This window comes from Lontra canadensis, unplaced genomic scaffold (genome assembly GCF_010015895.1).
Source record: "Lontra canadensis isolate GAN:19392208 unplaced genomic scaffold, GSC_riverotter_1.0 scaffold80, whole genome shotgun sequence".
NCBI classification, from domain to species: Eukaryota; Metazoa; Chordata; class Mammalia; order Carnivora; family Mustelidae; genus Lontra; species Lontra canadensis.
In genome coordinates, this window is record NW_022631074.1 from 6,043,660 (window position 1) to 6,068,286 (window position 24,627).

Below are 24,627 nucleotides of genomic sequence, written 5' to 3' on the forward strand. Positions count from 1 at the left end.
CTGAAGTATTCAAGAGTGATTCAAATTTAAAAAATAGAGGAAGGTCTCTAAGTATGTATAGAATTCCAGTACAAATTTTAGTGTTAAATTAATATTCAGAAATTTCAGATGCATTTATTGAATTTATTATATTAACATGTATATTATATTACATGGTAGAGTAGGAAACAAAATACTAATTGCAACTAGTCACTAGATGAAAGCATCTGTGAGGAAAACAAGTTGCAGAAATAGTTCACTGGAGATGTAATTATTAGTGACCTTTTCTCATCTGTACTCTCTGGAGACAGACAAGTTCAGAATGTAAAATATATTTTCTACATATTTTCTACTCTATAAAATTGAGAGTTTAATTTTTCCATAGACTAATAACCAAATTTTCAGACATTACTCTATTTAAAAGAGCATGAACAGAAATAACTGAGTCAATTCCTATATAAGGGAATCCTATATCGTGACTGTATCAATGTCAATATCCTGGGTGTGATATTGTAGGACAGTTTTATAAAATGTTACTACTGGGGGAAACTGAGAAGAGCACATGGGATCTCTTTCTATAATTTCTTACAATGGCATGTGAATCTCCAATTACATTAAATAAAATATTCATTTAAAAAAAGAGCTATAAAAGCCATATTTTAAAAGAAAGTGAAAACATATGACTAAAATTATTTGGTTTGAGGCATACTTCAGAGAACTATCTAAATCATATGAGTTCAGGTTATAGCACATTGATTTTATTACCCTACACTGACATCTAATGTCTGACCAAAAGTTTTATTCTTGCATTTGTAGACAATTACTGGCAACTTGATCTCAAGCAATATCCACATCTTGGCAAAGACCCTATTGTAATAGTTGTATACATATTTTTCTATCACCTAGTTCATGGATAAAGTCTGTGTAAATGAAGTATACAAGAACATATGTTATGGTCATCGGGGACATTCTTATGTATAAAAGGACTTTTTGTAATAATTTATATACATGTGTATTAACTCAATAGATAAGAATTAAATAGCTTTTAATTAAAAATATAAGTCACAACTTCTTTAGAAGAACAGACCATTCAAGTATTTAAATGCAGAAGTATGAATGGGTATTATTTGCTTATAGAATGCATATGGTATCCTGCATTATGATGGTTTTCTATAATATGTTCTAACAGTAGTGGTATTCTCAATTTCTAACCTCAAACTTCAGACCTTCAAATAGGCAGACAGGAAAGATGTATGGTCACAAATTGGTAATGGTTTAGGAGAAATTGTTAGTTAATGCAGTTCACTTTAGAGTCATTTAACTGCACTTTGAACAATATTATAGTAAATTATACTATACTAAACACTACAGTACAGTGAGGGATAGAACATCCCTTCAATATGAATTCAATATGGGGATTTCCCAAAGTAGATATGACTAGAGTTGAACAGGAACACTTTATGATTTAACTTACTATATTCTTCTACCTCATAGCAAAAAGGAGAGGGACAAGGAGGGAGGGAAGGAGGGAGGGAGGGAAAGAGGGAAGAAGAGAGGGAGGGAGTGAGGGAGGAGAAAATTATTTCCAATTTCTACAGGCAAAATCTAACTCCAGGCTGGAAAATTCATTTTTAGCCATCCACACATAGCACAAATATTTGAAGTTTTAATTGTGGTAGTTAAAAGAATCAAATAGAAAGGACAATAGGCAGAGGGAAAAAAGTCAAAATTGGAGGGAAACATAAGGACAATGAAAAATAAAGGAATTACACTAGTAAAATGACTTATTGAAAAAGCTAAACTGACAGGGATTATTCAAATCTGAAGAAAAAAAAAAGTTATGACCGATGATGGGATCTTACACGTATAAAGAGAAAGAAAATAGTTCATCTTTCCCAAAACCACAACAGGAAATAAGGTGTAAGAAGAAAGGTTTGTATTAGATATTTGACAGGCATATCTAACAAGGAAATATGAAATACAGTGGAAGAGGTTATTAAGGATTATAATAGATTACTCTGTATAGCTGTTTATCTTATGGTATAAAGGAAATAATTAGAGGAATAATTAGAGGTATAAAGGAAATATTAGAATGTCTGGAAAAAATAAAAACAATGATTTTGCAAAGACTCTAGTAAGCAAGGACCTGAGCTGAAACTTCACTTTATCACCTTTTAATGAAATTCTTTATTCAAACGTACCCAGACTCAGACACACACACACACAGCAACAAAACAGTAAAATACTCAATAAATAATAAAATACAATAAGAAAACAATGAAAAACTCTATAAATGACAAAATAATCCACGAACATTAAACTAAAAGGCGGTCCCCTAGTATCACAAGGCTTCAAGGTGGGTAATAATGTGTATTTGTTACAAGCACTTACAACCAGAGAGTTCCAAGAATTTCCTGGGGAAATTCCACTCACTGAACTTTGCTCTCACACAGTAAATGCCTTCTTGCTCTTACCTTTGCAGTCCTTCTTATTTAAGAGCATAAAAAACCCACTTTTACAGGAACAGTGGTAACTTCCAGGTGTATTATCACATATCTGGTTGCAACCTCCATTTACATTTGAGGGATCTTTGCATTCATTTATATCTAAGAATGGAAAAATAAATTATTTTTAAAGCAATAAGGCCTCTGGAGAACGTTCTAGGAGGACAATCCAGATGAGTGAGGTGGGTTTAGTAGACATACCATATTCACACTTGTCTCCTTGCCAACCTGGTTTACAGATGCAAGTGAATGTAGCTTGACCATCTGTGCAGCTTTTGTACCCATCCTCATTGCATGGCAGGGGACTACATTGGTCTGGAATGGCTGAAGGAGATTGACAGCTATTTAATTTTTGCCATGTGTCATGGTAAAAAAAAGAACTACGTACCCTTTAATAGAAATCCTATGCATGAAGCCTGTAATCAATGAAAAAAATCATAACTCCTTCCTTCAAATAATACTTCTTCATAGAAAAGTGAGTCCAATATTTTGTTTCCTCTATGATCATCAGCCTTGTTTCCCAAACTCCACATATGAGTGAAATCACATAGTACTTGTCTTTCTCTGACTGACCTACCTTGCTCAGCATAATACTCTCTAGCTCCATCTACACTGTCACAAATGGCAAGATTTCATTCTTTTCTAAAAAGAGAAACAGACCAAGAAGACAGCTTATTTTTTTTATTTATTTATTTATTTATTTATTTATTTATTTATTTTGCTTGAAGACATTATTTCTCAGAGAAAGAAAGAGAGCGCATGCACAAGTAGGGAGAGCAGCGGGCAAGCTCCCCTCTGAGCAAGAGGCCCTATTGCGGGACTTGATCCCAGGACACTAGGATCATGACTGAGCCAAAAGCAGACACTGAACCAACTAAGTCATTCAGGCGTCCCACCAGGCCAACTCTTAACTATGCAGGATGGGCTGAAGGTTGGCAGAGGGGAGGTGGGGGGAGCGGAGAGTGAATGGGTCATGGGGATTAGGGGGTGCACTTGCTGTGATGAGCACTGGGTGTTGTATGTAGGTGTTGAATCACTAGACTGTGCACCTGAAACTCATATTGTTTTGTATGTTGGTTAATTGGAATTTAAATAAAAATTTTTTTAAAAAGTGAGTCCATTAGATAAATCTTTATAATTATTTTGTAAAAGGGAACTACTTTTATATTTGCAAATATATACAAATATACAACATATACAGTATAAATTTACAAATGTAATTTGTTATTTTTTCATATACATTATCATCTTTGATCCTTAAAACAATTCAATGTGGAAGGCAGAACAAATAAAACTACTCGGTATCAACAGAAAAAAGAATTTGGGACTTCCAATTTGGGTTAAGATGAAGTAACATGGACTAGATTCATCTTCCTGCCTTAAATAAATACAACTCTGCTCAAAAGACATAAAACAACAGTTTCCAGACACTGGACAATAGGTAGCAGAGAACTGGTGATTCCTAGGGGAAGGCCATTTTCTTCATAAAATGTTACAGAACTTTACCACCATCTTAAATGATATGCCCAGTTGTGTATTTGTGGTCTCTCTTCCCTCACTAGACACTGCAATGGTCCCTGGGTTCCTACACATTCCCACACCTGTTTCTCAAGCCTTCCTAGTTAACTGGGCAAATTCCTTCCAACACATTCCTGTTTGCTTAAATTAGCCTGAGGAATTTTCTGTTACATGTAAAAATATAAAGTTGTTTTTTTTTTTCTAAAGATTTTATTTATTTGACAGAGAGAGATCACAAGTGGGCAGAGAGGCAGGCAGAGAGAGAGAGGAGGAAGCAGGCTCCCTGCAGAGCAGAGAGCCCGATGCGGGACCCGATCCCAGGACCCTGAGATCATGACCCGAGCAGAAGGCAGAGGCCCAAGCACTGAGCCACCCAGGTGCCCCCTAAAAATGTAAAGTTTTAAATGTAAAGTTTTAAAACTAAACAAGACCTAATTGCCAAATTTTTCAATAAATGTTCTAAAAAAATCAAGTTTTTGAAAAGTGGCAATAAATCAGGTATTAGTTAAAATTCTAGAAGACAAGCTAATCAGCAAATTACCAAATTATTTTTATATCCGGGACACCTGGGTGGCTCAGGCCATGATCCCAGGGTTTGAGGGATTGAGTCCCTCATAGGGTTCCCTACTCAGTGAGGAGCCTGCTTCTCCCTCTGCCTGCTGCTCCCCCTGCTTGTACTCCCTCTGTCTATCTCTCTAACAAATAAATAAATAAAATCTTTTAAAAACATTACTTTCATATCCTCTGGTAAATTAAAAAATAAAGTATGGATTAAATATACATGTTCAGGCAAACTATTTTACTTGCATAATTACAGCCGACTTCAAGTTAGAGAAAATTCAGATACATGAATATTTAGATAATGCCAATGTCACATGTAAAATATTCACTAGACAGATATCCCAATTTACATGTTGCAATTTCACCTTTTTGTCTTTGACTCTCACCCGGGAAATTAGACATAAATAATCTACCAGAGTTATCACTAGGTGCTATATGAACTTCAGAGGGAGAAGGCTAATGTGATATTTTAATGTTTCACATTTATATGATTGGTGCCAAAACTTAGAAGAATAAGCATGGCTCCACTTTATACATGACTATGCAACAACATCCAAAATAAAGCTGTCAGGAATAAAATTCTCAAGTTGATGACCTAAAGCTTAGTAAACAAGGAACACTGTTCAACTAAAACATCAGATGGAATATATACTTGGAGTAAAAGAGCAGCATTTACATTTGGGGGGGTGGGGAACATTCTTTCAAACGATTTTGAGAATATCTCCTTGCGGGGACACAACTCTTCTAGGGCTCATTTGTTGATTTTAAACATTAGTTATATTTACATGGTATATTTTATTTACTTGCAGGGTTTTACTTTGCTTTATTTATTTGTTCATTTTTTAAATAGATGGTAGAGGTGTTTACCAGTGACACAGCTCCGCAGATCAGGGTGAGCCTCAGTGGACTGACGTGCAGCAGTGAACAACCCAGCTCGGAAAGAGCCAAGACAACCTGTAAGTACAAGCAAATGTCTTTTTAGAGTAGATACACTTACTTCCTCTGAAATCATGGTGAAGGTAGAAATTATCCAAAGTAATAGAATATATATCTTCCTGGGGATTGACAGGACTTGGCATTCAAAATGTCATCCCTGAATGTTTCTGTCCACATGTTTAAAAATTTAAATATTCTATAAGCAAGATTACAGTAAATACAGAATCGTGAAAAAAAGGTTTATGGAAGCTTCTTTTTGGAGAAGAATCTTAAAGCAAGAGATGAAGAAGATCTTAGATTAACAGAAAAATTTATTGGCAAATAAATCTATGCTCTTCCCTCTGCAGCAGAGACCTAGAGTTACCCTTGTATCTGTAGGCCAGAGTCTAATTTAAAAGTGTCTAGGGGCGCCTGGGTGGCTCAGTGGGTTAAGCCTCTGCCTTCGGCTCAGGTCACGATCTCAGGGTCCTGGAATCGAGCCCCACATTGGGCTCTCTGCTCAGCAGCAGACCTGTTTCCCCTCCCTCTCTGCCTGCTTGTGATCTCTTGCTCTTTCAAATAAATAAATTTAAAAAATCTTTAAAAGTGCCTATAATTAAGTCAACAGATTAAGTTAGTGTTTCTGGCTGCTGCAGGCAACTTCTAATTCTCTCAGTGTTGTATAGAGACTAAGATAATAATATTTGTATAATGCCTCAATATTACAAAGTAGGTTTACTTCATTTAATTTCTCACTATAACTCTGTGAAATTAGATCTAGCAATCTGGCAGCAAAAACAGCTGAAGTAACAGATAAATACTTACATACTTTAAGTAGGAGACATTTAGTGTCAACAACATTTCTTTATAGTCTCTGAAGACAACATTATTTTTATCTGTATCTATATCTATTTATCATTTCATTGTATAGCTAATCACAACTTACTTAAAGAAATTGTATTTTGATTACCTTTTCCCGAGTAACAACCCCCAAAATTAGAACCTCAAGTAATCCCTCCATTTTGTTCACAATCTGTGAATATTAGAAAGGGTTTAGCTGGGCTGTTTGTCTCTGTTACACATGGAGTCAGCCAGGGCTGCTGAGATTGGAAGATCCACCTCTCAGATGGCTTTTCTTTTATTTTTTTTTAAGGTTTTACTTATTTATTTATTTAGAGAGCGAGCATGAGAGAGAGCATGAGAGGGGCATAGGTCAGAGGGAGAAGCGGACTCCCCATGGAGCTGGGAGCCTTGTGCGGGGCTCAATCCCGAGACTCTGAACTAAAGGCAGTTGCCTAACCAACTGAGCCACCCAGGCACCCTCAGACGGCTTTTCACTCACATGGCTGACATCTCTCTCTTCCCATGTGGTCATAATTCAGGACTTCTCAATGTGGTTGAGTTTCTTTTAGCATGCTGGTCCTAAAGTGGCACTTCTTTCATGGCAGCTGGCTTCCAGGAGGAAGAAAGCAGAGACTGCCAGACCAATGAAGAGGCATTTTGTCACTTCCAGAGTCTACTGATCAAGGCTATCCCAGGGTACATACAAATTCAGGGAGCAAGGAGGCATTATGTTTATGATCACTCCATGCTGCTGCATATAAATTATTTAATTTTTTGCTTGCTAAACTTTACTCCATTGCAAGCAACCACCATTTTCATAATCCCCTCTACCCATGAAAGATACTTAGAATGCCCCCAACGTCCCACCTCTACAAGTTGCTCTGCAATGGATATCTTCATGCGTGTCTCATTAGTACATGCATAAGAAAGAGATACCCAGGGGTTTCAAGAATTGTGGGATCATTAGATAGGCACATACTTAGTGGCTCTCCAGAGGTGCGTTTCCACCACACAGCTTAAGAATTTCTGTACTTGGCTTTCTAATTTATGCCGTAATAGTCAAGTAAGTGATATTTCATATTGTTTTTCTGATTTCTAGTGAGATGGAGCATACCTTATGTCACTTATTATTAAAGACTTCTATTTATTTGACAGAGATCACAAGCAGGCAGAGAGGCAGGCAGAGAGAGAGAGGAGGAAGCAGGCTCCCTGCAGAGCAGAGAGCCTGATGTGGGGCTCGATCCCAGGACCCTGAGATCATGACCTGAGCCAAAGGGAGAGGCTTTAACCCACTGAGCCACCCAGGTGCCCCTCCTTATGTCATTTAAAAATTTTTTGTTTCCAGGGCATTTATCTACGGTAGTATTGGTCCTGGACAAAAGTATCAAAATTTATAAATTATATGGTTGTTCTGTATAACCTTTATCAAGCTTGGAGAATTCTTCTATAATCATAGTTTGCAAAAAGGTTTTATAATTAAATGCTGAATTTTATCAACTGCTTTTTCTGTATGAACTGAGATAATAATATACTCTTTATGTGGATAATTAAATTGATAGATTAAACCATTCCTGTATTTCTGTAATAAACCCTACTTCTTTATGATATATTATTTTAATACATTTTAGATTAGATTGGATATCATTTTATTTAGAATTAATTTATAATTGAAAAGGAATTTTATTTTTATTTTCTTGTATCGTTCTTACCTGATTTTGGAATCAAGATTACTTCAAACTTTCTGAATAAGCTCACAGCATAGAACCTTACTCTCTCTTCTTGGACAATTTCATAAGAGAAAATACCATTTTTTTTTTTAATTTAGAAGAAGTCATTTGTATAACATCTGGGTTTGAATTTGAGGGGCACCAGGGAAGAGGGCTTTGATTGAGGTTTTGCTGATTTAGTAATTACTTGTAAACAAGTTATCAACTTCTTCCTATAAAATTATAGTGTTATATATTTTTCTGGGAATGTATTCCTTTTATCAAGTTTCCAAATATATTTTGGTACAGCTATTTTTATTATTTTGTGATTATACTTTATTTTATGATTATCTTTATTTTACCATTATAAATTCAATCTATGTTGGGCTTATGGTATTTCTTCTTTTTATCCTACACTTTGTGTTTTGGCAATTTGTTTTTCTCTTTTTCTTTTTTCGTAATTATTCTTACTAGAGATCAGTCTAACTTACTAACCTTTTCAAAGAATGACATTTTGCTTTTGTGAATCTTTTGTTTTCCTTTAAAGTTATTTCTATCCCTATTTTTGTTATTTCCTTATTTTTTGCTGCTAAGAGTTTGCAATATTGTACTTTTTTAAACCTTTTCTTGATTTGTATGGTTAGGTAATTTCTTAAATACTCCAAATGGTCCTCTTACTGCTACCTCAGCACTCAGCACCCAACTTCCCACACACACATATTAGGTCAAGCCAGCCTTCAGTTTATTCATGGATTTCTCACATTTCTTGTGGTTTTTCATTTTATTTTGTTATCTTTAGTGCCTAGAATGCCAATGTTTCTTTTGAGATGATTTTAAGAGAAGGAAAGAGTCAGTAGTCTGGAATAATTAATTGACTTGGCAAGAACCAGAAACTAAAAGTTATTTCTAATGTTTATATTTAGGTTCAGAACTGAACATTTTCCAAAGAAGTTTCTCTTCCATTAATATAAAAATCCACTCTATCAGGTGATATTTAAAAGGCTTTCATAAATGGTAGGGTTATTCATTCTATTTTCTAAGGAAAGAACAGAACTTAAAAACTTAACATTTGTGTGATGAAATCGACAGTATTTTTTTTTACCAAATTCCATGTTTCCAATGCAGTACATACGGTGTATGGATAAACTGAAGCACTTTCTAACCCCTGAAACTCCAAATCTAACACTGCCCACTATGTGAGTGGAATTCATTGCATATGCGTATACATAAGTAAAGACCAAAATATAAATTGTGAGTCAAAAAGTAAAAATGATATAAAGTAAAGTTTTGTTTTAAATTAAGGGTTGGTTAAATAACAATACTTTACATTTGAAGAGAAATGTAAAGTGGAAAAAAAAAACTATCTACATAAATATACTTATCTGGTGTTCCCAACAGGTCCGAAGTTAGAAAATATAATTATAGCGCATATTTAAATAAGAAACTGAAAAGCAAAATAACTTGTTTAACCTGACACAGTAGAAATTTTTAGATCTGGGAGTAGAGCCCACATCTTACAGGTTTTGTTTTTGGTTTTTGGCTTTTGGTTTTCTTTTTTTGTTTTTTTGTACTTGATTATTGTACCATGCTGCCAAAGAAGACAAACAAAAAGAAAAGAAAGTTGAGTAGAGCCAGAAAAGAGGAAATTGAGAAGGAGAAAAGAAGAAAAAAGGAAAGTAATTTTATCTAAGGAACTTTCCCCAAATACATAATGTTGTATTAAAAAGCTATTTATCTTTATCCAAATGTACTATGTGATCAAAGGTATATATTTCTTGAGTGCTGATGTCCACAAAAACACAGCTTCATTACATGGACCTAAGAAACAAGGATTAATACTGTATTTTTTAATGCAAGCTTTTAATTTTTAATAGCTAAATATCTTTTCTATAAAATATTTAAATCCCTACTTAAAATTGAGAAGCTAAAACAGTCTTGACATACTATCTTTTCTCCACTTTAATTATGATGATTTATGTCATAAGCTCTGAAGAGTGTAGAGATTTTTTTCTTTCATTAAAAGATAATCCATAAGTTCCAGTTATAAAGTAAACAAGTCTTGGGGTATAATGTATAATGTATAGGATGGTGACTATAATGTATAATGTATAGGATGGTGACTATAGTTAATAATACTGTATTGTATATTTGAAAGTTGCTAAGAAAGTAGATCTTACAAGTTTTCATCACAGGAAAAAGAAATTATAACTATGTTGTGGTGACAGATGTTAACTGGACTTACTGGATGGTCATTTTGCAACATATACATATATTAAATATTATGTTGTATACATGAGACTAATACAATGTTATATGTTAATTATATACCAATATTAAGAAGATAACCCATGACAACCATATGCTTCTAAAGAATGTCCTGATACCTAAATATAATTTATCATCAGCCCATGGACGTTTATGGCAAAGTCAAGAGAATGAAAAAGACTAAAAGTCAAAATGCCAGACAGTAATTAAAGAATGATTTCAAATTTGCTTCCATGTCCTTAAATAAAAGGACAGCAAGACTGCTTATAAAATGAACTCTTATGCCCAAGGCTAATTAAATTATATTGGATGGAATAGATGAGTGAAAGATTGGACTTGATCAAATCTAAATTCCCTTCTGTTTCTATGATTATATAATTGAGATTCTTTGAACTTACCTAAATATTTTGGATAAAAATAATCCTAGAAAGAAAGAAAAGACAAAATGTATTTTAGCAAGCCTAAATTTCACTAAATAGTTAAAACTTAATTTTATAATGTGTTTTATATTAAATATGCAAGTATATTACATATAACTATCATTTCCACATTACAATATTCTTGCTATACTAAAATATGCCAGGAGTAGATAACTAATAACTAAGCCAACATGACACTTAGCTTAAATCAATATTGAGCAATAAAATCATGTCACAAAAGCTTCTAATCTGAAAACAGGTTCTACTAAAGATGTTACATGCAATATATGCTCTCTATTTGTAAATTCTTTAATTTTTCCGTAATGATCAGATACCTGAGGGTTCTGGAGGGGAGAGGGGGTGGGGGGATGGGTGAGCCTGATGATGGGTATTATGGAGGGCACATACTGCATGGAGCACTGGGTGTGGTGCATAAACAATGAATTTTGGAACACTGAAAAGAAATAAAATAAAATAAAATGGAAAAAAAAAGATCAGATACCCATTTGACACATTTCATGTCATGCTGATTACACATGCCACATTTAATGTTGAATAGCAGTGACATAATTTGAAGTGAATTAAACTGAACATTCATCTTTTAGCATCTTACGTACATGTAATACCTTATTATAAATTGGTTATGTACCAAAAGTTTGTCTGTAAATTGGTAATTTGGACTAAGGAATGTACTTTTCCAAAGGGAGAAAAATGTTAAAAATGATTTCTGAAGGTAAGGTTCTTAGGCTGGTTCCCCAAAGCCTTCTTAGGCCATAATATATCTAATGTGTAACATTAAAAGCACAAGAATACCTCACAAGAAACCAGTGTTTCTAAATAAAAACATACTCAAGTAAGGAAATACTTCATCCAGTACAGAGCCAAAGTCACTCTTGCCTTCTCTCACATATAAACCTAAACAACAGTTGTCCACTCATTTATAAGGGTGGGATCTCCCACCAAGTAATTCAAACACTGGTGTTTTCTTCTACAGAACAAAAGCCAGGAAGACAAGCAACGATGAATGGGTTCAAAAGGAGACGATATGAATGTGAAAGGAAGATATTAGGGACAGCAGGGAGTGTGGACTAGGATATTAGGGATGTGGACAGGGAGAGAATGGGGCAGGATAGAAAATGAGAAGCAGGGGCACCTGGGTGGCTCAGTTGGTTGGGCGTCTGCCTTCAACTTGGGTCATGGTCTCTGGGTCCTGGGATCCAGTCCCATGTCAGGCACCCCACTCAGCAGGGAGTCTGCTTCTCCCTCTCCATCTACCTCTCCCTCCGACCCCCTCCTCCGTTCATGCTCTCTCTCACTCTCTCTCAAATAAATACATAAAATCTTTAAAAAAAAATGAGAAGCAGTCACAAATGTTTCTTTTTCCCTTGCCTTTCATTTCTCCCACTTTTTCTTTCTCTTTTGTATATGAGACCAATGTCAAAAAGTGAAGGGGAGGAAGCAAATAAATGAGTTTCCCCTCTCCACTACTTTCCTGCCTCTCCGCTATGGTCTTCTACCTCACTCTTCATTTGCCATTCAGTGACTAAGCTACAAGAACATACCTATAATGTTAGAAATATATACTCAGGTATTTACGGGCTATGCAAGAATATGATATCTTAGGGATGTAGGCTTGCCTTAAATGATCCAGCGAAACAAAACTAAAATTAGACTGGGTGGGGTTGAGAACAGGCAAAACAAGAATGGTGATTGCTGATAACTGCTTAAGTCTGGGGAGGTATATGGGGGTTTATCATATTGTTCTGACTACTGTGGTATATATTTAAATTTCTATAATAAATAATATTATACTGTATTATAAATGTATGCAAATATATGCATATAACATATATATGTATCCTACACAATAAGAGTACTAATCTGCTATATATTGTGAAATAATAAAATATTTTGTCTTGTCAATTGTTTATCCACAAAAAGCCACAAAACTCACTCAATCCTGCAGAGTATTAATTCTTTGGTACCTTGGAAAAAATATTCTTTGAACCTAAGTAGAGAGAAAAGGATTAAAGAGGATCTCTGGAGAACACAAGCTGTTACTGTCTTGAGCAAGTTCTGGAACTATAGACAAATGTTCCTGCTCATTATCTTTCATCTAGTCTCATGGTCCTAGAAGCCATGGCTGAGCTAAAGGAGCTACTTTGTATTTGCTTTCTTCCTCATTTCCTTTGGGTTACATAGCTCATGTCAGGAAAAATATCTGAGGTAATGCTGAAGGTTATCAGATTTGAATTCTCAAGGTCAACTTCATCCTAATTTTTAGAGGCACTATTTACAATCCTGTTTTCCACAGGGCATATTAGCAAACATCCTTCCCTAGGAAAATTAGGAGACTAAAGACAAGGTCTGGGGTCCCATGTTTCTGTATGATATTTAGTGGTCTTATGATTAAATTCTTCTAGACTAACTTGGAAAAATTTATACATTAAATTTATAAATTCTAACCCCAGGAATTAGTGATCATATTAAGTGGGTTCAGGGAACTTCCCAAGGCTTTATGGGAAAAAAATCTACTTCAGGAATATGGTACTATAATGAATTCTTTCATAAGCAATCACTGAGTACCTATGATATACCAACCTCTGGATTAGGTAGCATTGTCTTCTAAAGCCTGGTTAAAAATGCCAACAGAGAGATCTAATGAGGTATAGTGATAATACAGTCACACACACAAACACACGCACCTTATACTTGAGATACCTTCTTCTCCATCTACCTAATACTACCAAATTCCAATTGGGAAAAAAATTATTTGCAAACCATAAGATCAAGACAACTTGCTGATAATGAAGTATACCCAAATTATAGTTCGGCTAGTGCATAATGCTTTGGCAGTAGTATCTTCTAACAAGCCCACTTTTCTCTGAAGTTACTTTCTTCTGAAATGCTTCAGTGGTTACATGTGGAAGGCAATATACACAATCATTCATTTTAAAAAGGAACACAAGGGAACACAGACTCAAGCTGGAAATGTTCAGTCTTTCATTGTATGTCTAGGTATGCTAACTTATTAGATTTTATTCATTCTTACCGTTTCAGGGTCATTTTCAAAGATCTCCCTGGCTTCTTCCTTATTGCATAATTCTTCAATGCATTCTCTTTCAAGATTACCCTTTTTGGTTTCTTCAAACATAGAATTTGCACGGCGTTTCCTAACCAGAACTTGTGAAGCATCGTGCTTTGACAAAACTGAAGAAAAAAAATAAGTTTTTATAAGTAAGCTTTTCATTTCTCCATCTATAATATGGTATTTTATTAAATAAGTGAGAATTAAAATCATTGTCTAATTGTGAACTGCATAACATTTAGAATTAGTATAGGAAAATTGAGAAGAGAAATATGCAGATACATAAGCACTTTGATTAACTCAAAGAGCAGGTTTGGTGAGCAAGTTATAGCACTTGTATAATGATCTTCACAAATCATTCAAGTTCACGCATGAGGCCAAACAAACCAGACAATATTTAATGTTTACCTTATTATGACTACACTGGGAAAAAGCAGCATGCTGAAACGACTGTATCAAAAGTTATAGTCACACATCTTTAAAGTTAGAGTAATAAGCTTTCTCAATTTTACTGGAAAACCACATGACCTCTGTAAAGATAGAGCAATGTGGGAGTACAGCCTAATCAGCTATTTAAAAGATACTTGATGAGCTAAAACATTTGATTTATTCACACAAAGGGAAAATAAAGATCTTTGGGAAAAGGAAGATCATGTGCAAAGCACAAAATACAGAAGGCAAAGAGAAAAATTTTGGTGATATCAACTGCATAACAAATTTCAAACAGCTAAGTAGCAACAACAAAAATTACAAAGTTCAACATCAAGTGATAGGCTGGAAGAAAACATTTCATGATACAGACTGGAAAAAGATTACATTCAAAATGTATAAACAGGGCGCCTGGGTGGCTTAGTGGGTTAAGCCTCTGCCTTTGGCTCAAGTCATGATCTCAGGGTCCTGGAATCTAGTCCCTCATCGGGCTCTCTGCTTGGTGGGGAGCCTGCTTCCTCCTCTCTCTCTCTCTGCCTCTCTGCCTACTTCTGATCTCATTCTGTCAAATAAATAAATAAAATCTTTAAAAAAATATAAAAACAACTTTTGCAAATTAAAATAATAACAACAATAATAATAAACCAATGAATAATAATAATGTGTGCAAGATTAAATACAAAATAATATAAAGAAAATATAAAGAAAACACTATAATCAAAATCAAACAAACATCACTGAAGAGGAAAATAAAAATGGCCAATAAACATGTGAAAAGACGTTCACTACAAATTTTTTAACTAGATTTTGGCCCATTAAATGTGCACAAACTTAAAGGACTGATATCAAGTAATGGCGAGAGTAAGGGGAAACAAGTATTCTTGTATATCAGTGGTGGGAATATATTCTGCTAAGCATTATTTTAAGGTCATCTGGTAGTAGCTGAAAATTTAAGGCACACGTACTCTTCAATTCAACAATTCTGCTTCTGAGGATGTCGTGCAGATATGTACCTATGCTGGAAAAGGTGTATATAGAATGTTTGTTGAAAAACTGCAATATCAAAAAATTAAAAACAATCTAAATAACTCTCAAAAAGGTAATGGAAAAATAAACTATAGTACATCTGTGCTGTGGGATAATATGCACCTATCAAAGAAAAGGAACATATTTCTCAATCGAAGATCTTCAAAATATATTATTAAATTAAAAGTGAAAATTGTAGAATGTCATACTATCACATAACCCTATGTATATCAGGCATACTTGTAGATATGTATATATCATGTGGACAGATACACAGAAAATAGTTTGGAAAGACACTCAAACTACTGATTGCAATTATGTTTGAAGAAAAGAATGGACAATATGAAGCTTTGGCTTTATTGTTTTAGCATGTAAACAACATTATTTCTTCTAACAACATAATTTTTAATAAAACTTTTTAAAAGCAAAAATAAAACCTAGGGATGCCTGGGTGGCTCAGTGGGTTAAGCCTCTGCCTTTGGGTCAGGTCATGATCCCAGGGTCCTGGGATCGAGCTCCACATTGGGCTCTCTGCTCAGCAGGGAGCCTGCTTCCTTCTCTCTCTCTCTGCCTGCCTCTCTGCCTACTTGTGATCTCTGTCAAATAAATAAATAAAATCTTTAAAAAAAAATAAAACCTAAAAAAATTTTTAAATCCTGATTTAAACCACAATAGTGCTTTCACTAAGAGAATCAAGTAATATAAACAGATAAATCTGTTTTTCTCTTATCTTATTACCTGGAAAAAAGATGACAATAGAAGGAAGAAAAAGAAAAGCAAAAGGACTAATTAATCAAGTCGCCATAATTATTAGCTGAGTAACTGAACATCTTTCAAGAGTGTAGTAAGTAAAGTTATTTTATCTCTCCTACTTGCCAAAACAAGTTTAAATGTGATGACTAACTAAATAAATAGTGTTCGGGTTATATTTTTAACCCTATGTCTTACCATCTTTATCTCTGTTCATTACTAAGATCAAGATTAAATCAAGGCTGTGTGTGTCGAACAGATGTTGTTCTGTGAGCACATTACCTGCCAAATGTATTACTGACTGATAAATGGTAGCCCTATCCACAGTGGAAGAATCTGACACGGTCAGTTATCTCATTTATTTGAAGTAGTTTTAAGGATGCTACTTTATAATAAATATAGCAAAAACTGAACCGTTCTGAAGCTCAAAGCAAATATGTATCTTTCTGGGGAAAACAATAACATCTTTCTCTGAAAGATAAATACAGTGATGCAATAATAAAAAAAAAATCAATGTCAAATGCACTTAGAAAACTAACCATTAACATCACTCTTTTGCATTTCTTTCTTATGGAATATTAAGTTTTGGAATTTAGATATTAATATTGACATTTAAGTATATCTCTTCCCCTACAAGTGACACTGCAGGACACAGACCATGTTTGATAACACGAACAATATTCACACTGCAAGAGGAAGTTCTCAAGTATCCGGAGAGAACTAAGGCAAACATTTAGAGGAAGGTTCACATAAATTTATAGGAGAAAAAAACAAAATGGCCACCATCATTTTATAGAAGATGAAACGCACATAAAGATCCTGCAGGATAGTTGCCCTAAATTATAAGGAATAGCAAAATTAGGACTTAGATCCCAATGTACAGATCCCAAGGTACAGATTACTATTTGCTGTTTCTCAAAAAACAGAGGTTTCATTTTCTCCACTGATTAGAGGAATCTTAAAAAGGAAAACTCTTACACCTCTACCCTAAAAGATAACGAAGTTAACAATAAAAACCTAACTTTGTCTAAATTTGAATGCTTATGTTTTATTTCATCTAGGTTCAAGCCAATAATGTTTTAGATTGGCAAGGTACTTAATAATTTTCAATGTGTATATTATTTCATTTGATCATCACATAAATAATGCCATAAGTCAGAGGACAGAATTATCATCCCCACTTTCCTTGAGTTACTTAAAGAAAAATGAAGCTGAAAGAGCTTATATGATTTGGCCCAAGCCCATAGAGCTAGGATGTGCTGCTAATGGGACAAGAATTTAAATATACCCATCCTCCTAATCCAGTGTTCTTTCTTCTCTATACCTGCCACTCAAATGCCAACAATGTATTTGACTTTAAAAAAGAAACTATGTGGTTGTGGCATGGACAAGTTTGATATCTTAACTAAGACATTTACTGTCCTATAGGAAATAAACCCACCCATTTAATAAGTGTGTTTTCAAAGGAATCTACTACTCCTTGTCAAAAAAAAAAATACAAATATGACATAACAGATCCAAATTAAGAATTACAGAACTGTAGGATGACAAAACTATGTGGGTTAGAAGTGATTTTACCAGCTGCCTCAGTCTATCTACCCAAAAGCATCCACCCTGCTGCATTTCAGGAATGTCCCCAAAGTTCCATTATTTATCGTAACAGTCATGGTACATAAGCAGGTAATGTCCTTTTTATATTATCTCCATTAATACTAATCACAAATGTTCTAAGTAGACAGTAATTTTACCATGTTATGCATGAACAAATGACAACTCCAGGAAGTTGAGTCAACCTTACCAAGTTCACACAGTTGGGAACAGAAGCCTGCCTCCAAAACCCATTTTCCTTTTACTACACTGTCACTCTTTCCTACACTGTCTCTAATCACTTGTTTCACTTCTTTGGATTAAGAAGTTTTTCAAGAAAGTTTGTTGAAGCCCGAGTATGTTGCTTGAAAAGTGTTACCTTCATGTTCATAGTTTAGGTATAACGTTTAGTTATGAGTTTTTCAAGTTAGAAGAATTACTTAACTATTTACACTGTTAACTTATCTAAGTTCTCCCTCTTCAAAATAGTGATCAGAGCAGGTTGAACAATTATGTCAGTAACATAACCACTGTTCAAACACGAACTAAAACTCCTTTTTGAAGTTGTCTTAACAGCTTTCATATGTTCCCTTTAATATTTTCTGTGGGGACAAATCTTTGGTTTTTGAGCATAAGATTTGTCTTATCTTCAAAAAAGTCACTTATTGTCACTGGTACTTCATAAAAGCAGACATAATAAAGATAGTGGGGTTAACACTGTCTCTGATCAGAGGAAAATTTCCCTTTGTGTTCAATTCAGTTCCATCTGGTCAAGGGAAGGTCCTTTCCCAAGACCCTCTTCTCCCACTGAAGTGTTCAAACTTGCTACTCTGTCCAGGGGGGTGGTTAGGACCACGGACCTGCAGGTTGCCCATTACTGATCAGAGGAGAGTGAGGTTGCCAACGAAGGAGATCTAAGCTTTGGGATAGCCCATCCTCTGAATCTTTGCCATTCTGCTCTTTTGTCCTTTGCCAAGATGGTTCTCACATTCCTCCTTCCAAAGCTCTTCTCTTTTATAGTTTGCTTTCCGTCTTTTTCCCAGGCCCTACTTGTCTGGCATCCCAAGAATGAAAAACGACTCCTAAAAAAATGTGTCTGAGAAGAAAATCTCCCACTAGCATTTGGGTTGGCAGGGTGTTTGAATCTTTCGTTTCTGCTTCAGTGTGGGATGAAGCAGGGGGAATTGTTTTCAATGTACAAATAGAACTAGATAATACTTTGAGATGTAATTGTGCTTCATGTGTGTCAACTGTTGAACTGGCATGTTTCCTTCAGTTCAAGTCTGAAGAAAAATAGAACTGCATGTAATTCAGAAACACCATTAACTAGTAATGATGGGAAAATATATGTCCAGAAATTACCAACTATATTTAAAATAATCACATAGTAATCAAACGTAAAATCTTTCATTTTATTCATAAAGATTTCTACCACAGAAGACTTCTAATTGAGGAGGAATATTTAAAAATGTGAGGACTGCAAGGACTATGAAAACGAAAAGACAGATTTTTAATTAAGCGTTTGTTGGCCTATATAATTATTATCAATTTTTGGAGAAGTTTATGTCAGTCTTCAGAAAGAAATGCCATGTCTGGATGCATGTTACACTTAAATCTTTTTTAAGTTAATTTTTTAAAGAGAACTATTATACTTGCTTTTCTCTAAAGTTCTTACTTTTGTTTATATCGAAGACTAGGCTGCTGAGCAACTGATTCTTATATTACTATGTTAAAGGTTAGAAAAGTATTAGAAAAAGTATTCTCTAGGTGTGAACTATGTATGAAAGTATGCATTCATTCTTCAAGAGGACTAAGTAGTAAATAGACTGATGAGAAATTCTTTAAAAGAGTCCAAAGTCACAAGGATAGATCTGGGTAAGAATTTAAATCTGGGGGGAAAAAAGAGGAAATAATCTGAGTTATATGTTGTATATATAAAGGTAGTGAGTCCTAAAACATTTGGATTAAAAGAGACGAAGGTTGTTACTTATTTAGTAGTAGAAAAGCCATTGGTGCTATTAAAAAAATGTGACTATCCACCCCCATTCTGGCTGAGCAGGGAAACAATGCTTGAACTGTTTAGCCACAACAGGAGTGACATGGACCTCTCCTTACTTGGAGATTTAAATATAACTTTAATTTACAGTCCCTAGTCTAGAAAAAAAGAATAAATCAAACACTCTGCCTTTGTTTCCCCAAGGTTAAAATCTTGACTGTATCCATAGACAGAGAAAATGGCGCACATCCGTTATCCTTTCCAAAACAACAAATACTTCTACCCACAAGACAGAACAGGCAGCTTATTACTCCCTCCCCCCACCCAAAAATAAATAAATAAATAAATAAACAAAAACAAAACAAAAAAACCCAAAACACAACATTAATCATTTCTTTCATTTGCTCTGTCTGCTCTCAGTGAGTGATAAATTACAGTACTTCGTTTGAAGGGACTCAGAGCTGATTTTGGCAAGGTATGGAGAGGGATGTTATAGTGTCCTTCCTTCTCGAGATAACTACACTGCATACTGACTACCTTCCCAAGGCTCTAGCAGGAGGCCTCCTTTCCGACGAGCAGATCTTTCACACAGTCAGCTTTCCTTGTCTTTTTTATCTCCGACACACTAGGACACCACAACAGCATCTGCTTTTGACGTCATGTACCAAGAGGTTACAGCGCAGGAAAAGTTGTGTTTTTGTTCTATTTGACCTATTTGTTAGCATAGCATCAATTAATATTATTAGTTCACTGGCCTGTGTCTGTGTTTATGTTTGGAAAAGCAACAGGCAAACTGTTCCTGGACATTTTGAAAGACGACAGTGAAAGAGCTGGCCTAATTCTGCATGATCTTACTTCCTTCAATATCTCCCAGATATAAAGCAAGGCTTAGAAACACTGTAGATGCAGCCCCGTTGACTCTTCTGATATATTTTTTTAAGTGCTGATGCGGAAATGAGATTATTTGGAATATTGGAATAGTACTGAATAGGCGTTTATAATTCAATTTCTAAATTTCTGCCAGAACCTCAGAATTCCTCGTTGACTTCCTGGCCAAAAGACACAGTCTAAATAACAACAGAATAAAATAATTTATTAAGGAGAGGGGAGAAAATGATTGGGATAAGGATTTGGGGAAGAAGGATAATAAAACAAGCAATAAGGAAAAGTACATTTAATGTACAGAAACTCAGGCCCACCTTAAAAAAAAATGGCTACAAAGTTAAAAAAATAAATAAAAAACAAAACAAAACAAAAAACCCACTTCTTCCCTTCCACAGTTACAACAAAAACAACAAAAAGAACTTGTGTTCTACTTGACAAGGCATATGGACTGAATGTTTGGCATTTTGATATGAATGTTTGTGTCCACCTCCCCTAATTTATATGTTCAAGTGGAAATCCCCAGTGTGGCTATATTTGGAAAAAAGGCTTCTAAGGAATAATTAAGGTTAAATGAGGTCATGAGGGTGGGACCCTAATCCTACAGGATTAATGTTTTTATGAGAGGAGACATTAGTGAGCTCTCTCCCTGCAAGCATGCAGGACCTGAGGAAAGGCCATGTGAGAACATAGTAAGAAAGCAAGGTCTACAAGCCAGGAAGGGAGCCCTCCCTAGAAACTGAACTGGTCAGAACTTTCATCTTGGATTCTCCAGCCTCTAGAACTATGAGAAGATAAATTTCTCTTGTTTAAGCCATATAGTCTGTGGTATTTTGTCAGAGCAGTCCAAGCAGACCAATGTATAAGGCAAGGAGGTTAGTGACTATTTTTAGCTGCTCTTTAAAGTTAATGGATAACCTGAAAAACAGAATGGACTACTTCTCTCCCACCGCAAAAAGGCCACCCCCATTTTTATTCCTATTACATTAAGACAAATTATAAAGAAGTTAATGTTCAATGTTGGCAAAGATGAGAACAAGTAGGCACTCTTTTTTTTTCCCATCTTGCCACTCCTTTTTTTTTTTTTTAATTAACATATAATGTATTATGTGCTTCAGGGGTACAGGTCTGTGAATCATCAGTATTAACACAATTCACAGCACTCACCATAGGACATACCCTCCCCAATGTCCATAATCCAGCCACCCTATCCCTATCCTCCCACCCCCCAGCAACCCTCAGTTTGTTTCCTGAGATTAAGAGTTTCTTATGGTTTTTCTCCCTCTCCAGTCCCATCTTGTTTCATTTTTTTCCCTCCCTTCCTCCCATGAACCTCCACCCTGCCTCTCAAATTCCTCATATCAGAGATATCATATAATTGTCTTTCTCTGATTGACTTACTTCACTTGGCATAATACCCTCTAGTTCCATCCACGTCGTTGAAAATGGCAGGATTTCATTTCTTTTGATGGCTGCACAGTATTCCATTGTGTGTATGTATGTATGTGTGTGTGTGTGTGTGTGTGTGTGTGTGTGTGTGTATACACACACACCACCTCTTTTTTATCCATTCATCTGTTGATGGTCATCTCGTTTCTTTCCATAGTTTGGCTATTGGGGACATTGCTGCTATAAACATTCAGGTGCACGTGTCCCCTTTGGATCACTACATTTGTATCTTTAGGGTAAATACCTAGTAATGCGATTGCTCTGTCAAAGGGTAGCTCTGTTTTCAACTTTTTGAGGAACCTCCATGCTGTTTTCCAGAGTGGCTGCAGCAGCTTGCATTCCCACAACAGTGTAGAAGGGTTCCCCTTTTTCCGCAGCCTCACCAACATCTGTCATTTCCCAACTTGTTAATTTTAGCCATTCTCACTGGAATGAGGTGGTATCTCACTGTGGTTTTGATTTGTAGTTCCCTAATGGCAAGTAATATTGAGCCCTTTTTCATGTGTCTGTTGGCCATTTGGATGTCTTCTTTGCAAAAATATCTGTTCCTGTCTTCTGCCCATTTCTTGATTGGGTTATTTATTCTTTGGGTGTTGAGTTTGATAAGTTCTTTATAGATTTTTGGATACTAGTCCTTTATCTGATATGTCATTTGCAAATATCTTCTCCCATTCTGTCGGTTGTCTTTTGGTTTTGTTGACAGTTTCCCTTGCTGTGCAAAAGCTTTTGATCTTGATGAAGTCCCAATAGTTCATTTTTGCTGTTGCTTCCCTTGCCATTGGTGATGTTTCTAGAAGAATTTGCTGTGGCTGAGGTTGAAGAGGTTGCTGCCTGTGTTCTCCTCAAGGATTTTGATGGATTCCTGTCTCACACTGAGGTCTTTCATCCATTTTGAGTCTATTCTTATGTGTGGTATAAGGAAATGGTCCAGTTTCATTTTCTTCATGTGGCTGTCCAATTTTCCCAACACCATTTGTTGAAGAGACTGTCCTTTTCCCATTAGACATTCTCTCCTTCTTTGTTGAAGATTAGGTGACCATAGAGTTGAAGGGCCATTTCTGGGTTCTCTATTCTTTCCATTGATCTATGTGTCTGTTTTTATGCCCAAACCATACTGTCTGGATGATTACAGCTTTGTAATAGAACTTAAAGTCTGGAATTGTGATGCCGCCAAACAAGTAGGCACTCTTAAACCTACTTTTAAAAGCAAATTTTCAGGGAGAAATCTAACAATATGTATTCAAAACCTTTAGATATTCAGATAAACATTCTAATTCTAGGAAATTAATCTGAAGAAATGAACAGGACATATGTAAAGAAATATGTATGAATATGTGCATCACAATATCATTGATATAAACAAAACATTGGAAATAATCTAAATTTCCAACTTATGTTTTTGATTAAATATATTATGATGAACATATATGAAGGAAAATTATAATCTATTTTAGTGTGACAGATTTTTTTACAATTTTGTTCTGTTACTCACTTTATAGTACATCATTAGTTTTTGATGTAGTGTTCAATGATTCATTAGTTACATATTAACACCTAGTGCACATCACAACATGTGCCCTCAATAACCATCACCCTGTTTACCCCCTCTCCCCCCGCATTCTGAGAACCTCAGATCATTTCCCAGGGTCCACAGTCTCTAATGGCTCATTTCTCTCTCTCTCTGATTTCTCCCCCTTCAGATTTCCTTCCCTTCCCCTGTGGTCCTCCGTGCTATTGCTTATGTTCCACATATGAGTGAAACCAAATGGTAATTGTCTTTCTCTGCTTGAGTTACTTCATTTCACATAATCCTCTTCAGTTCTATCCATGTTAATCCTTTCTGATGGCTGAATAATATTCCATTGTATATATGTACTTCATCTTCTTTATCCATTCATCTGTTGAAAGGCTATTGTGGACATTGCTGCTATGAATATTGGGGTGCATGTGCCCCTTCTTTTCACTACATCTATATCTTTGGGGTAAATACCTAGTAGTACCATTGCTAGGTCGTAGGGCAGCTCTACTTTTAACATCTTGAGAAACCTCCGTACTGTTTTCCAGAGTGGCTGCATTGCATTCCCACATGTGTAGGAGGGTTCCTCTTTCTCTACATCCTCACCAACATTTGTTGTTTCCTGTTTTGTTAATTTTTGCCATTCTAGCTGGTGTAAGGTGGTAGCTCATTGTGGTTTTGATCTGTATTTCCCTAATGGCTAATAATGGTGAGCATTTTTTCATATGTCTGTCAGCCATTTTTATGTCATCTCTGGAGGAGTGTCTGTTCATGTCTTCTGCCCATTTTTGACTGGGTTATCTGTTTTTTGAGTGTTGAGCTTCAGAAGTTCTTCATCTTGGAAATCAGCCCTCCAACTGTAATGTCATTTGCAAATATCTTCTCCCGTTCCATGGGTTGCCTCTTAGTTTTGTTGACTGTTTTCTTTGCTCTTAGTTTTGTTGACGGTTTCCTTTGCTCTGCAGAAGCTTATCTTGATGAAGTCCCAAAAGTTCATTTTTGCTTTTGTTTCCCTTGCCTTTGGAGACATGTCTTGAAAAAAGTTATTGTGGCCAATGTCAAAGAGGTTACTGCCTATGTTCTCCTCTAGGATTTTGATGGATTCCTGTCTCACATTGAGATCGTTCATCCATTTTGAGTTTATCTTTGTGTATGGTGTAAAGGAATGGTCCAGTTTCATTCTTCTATATGTAG

General features: G+C 35.4%; 1 protein-coding gene across 1 annotated transcript in view; it reads right to left on the reverse strand.

Moving 5' to 3' along the window:
- Positions 1-24,627, reverse strand: part of PROS1 (protein S) — a 65,759-nt gene that overhangs the window by 26,819 nt on the left and 14,313 nt on the right. The window contains exons 2-6 of the mRNA XM_032882234.1: positions 13,763-13,920; positions 10,690-10,714; positions 5,430-5,516; positions 2,685-2,807; positions 2,454-2,585 (exon numbers count right to left, since the gene is read on the reverse strand). Of these exons, the coding sequence (XP_032738125.1) occupies positions 2,454-2,585; positions 2,685-2,807; positions 5,430-5,516; positions 10,690-10,714; positions 13,763-13,920 (525 nt within the window). The remainder of the gene's footprint in view (positions 1-2,453; positions 2,586-2,684; positions 2,808-5,429; positions 5,517-10,689; positions 10,715-13,762; positions 13,921-24,627) is intronic.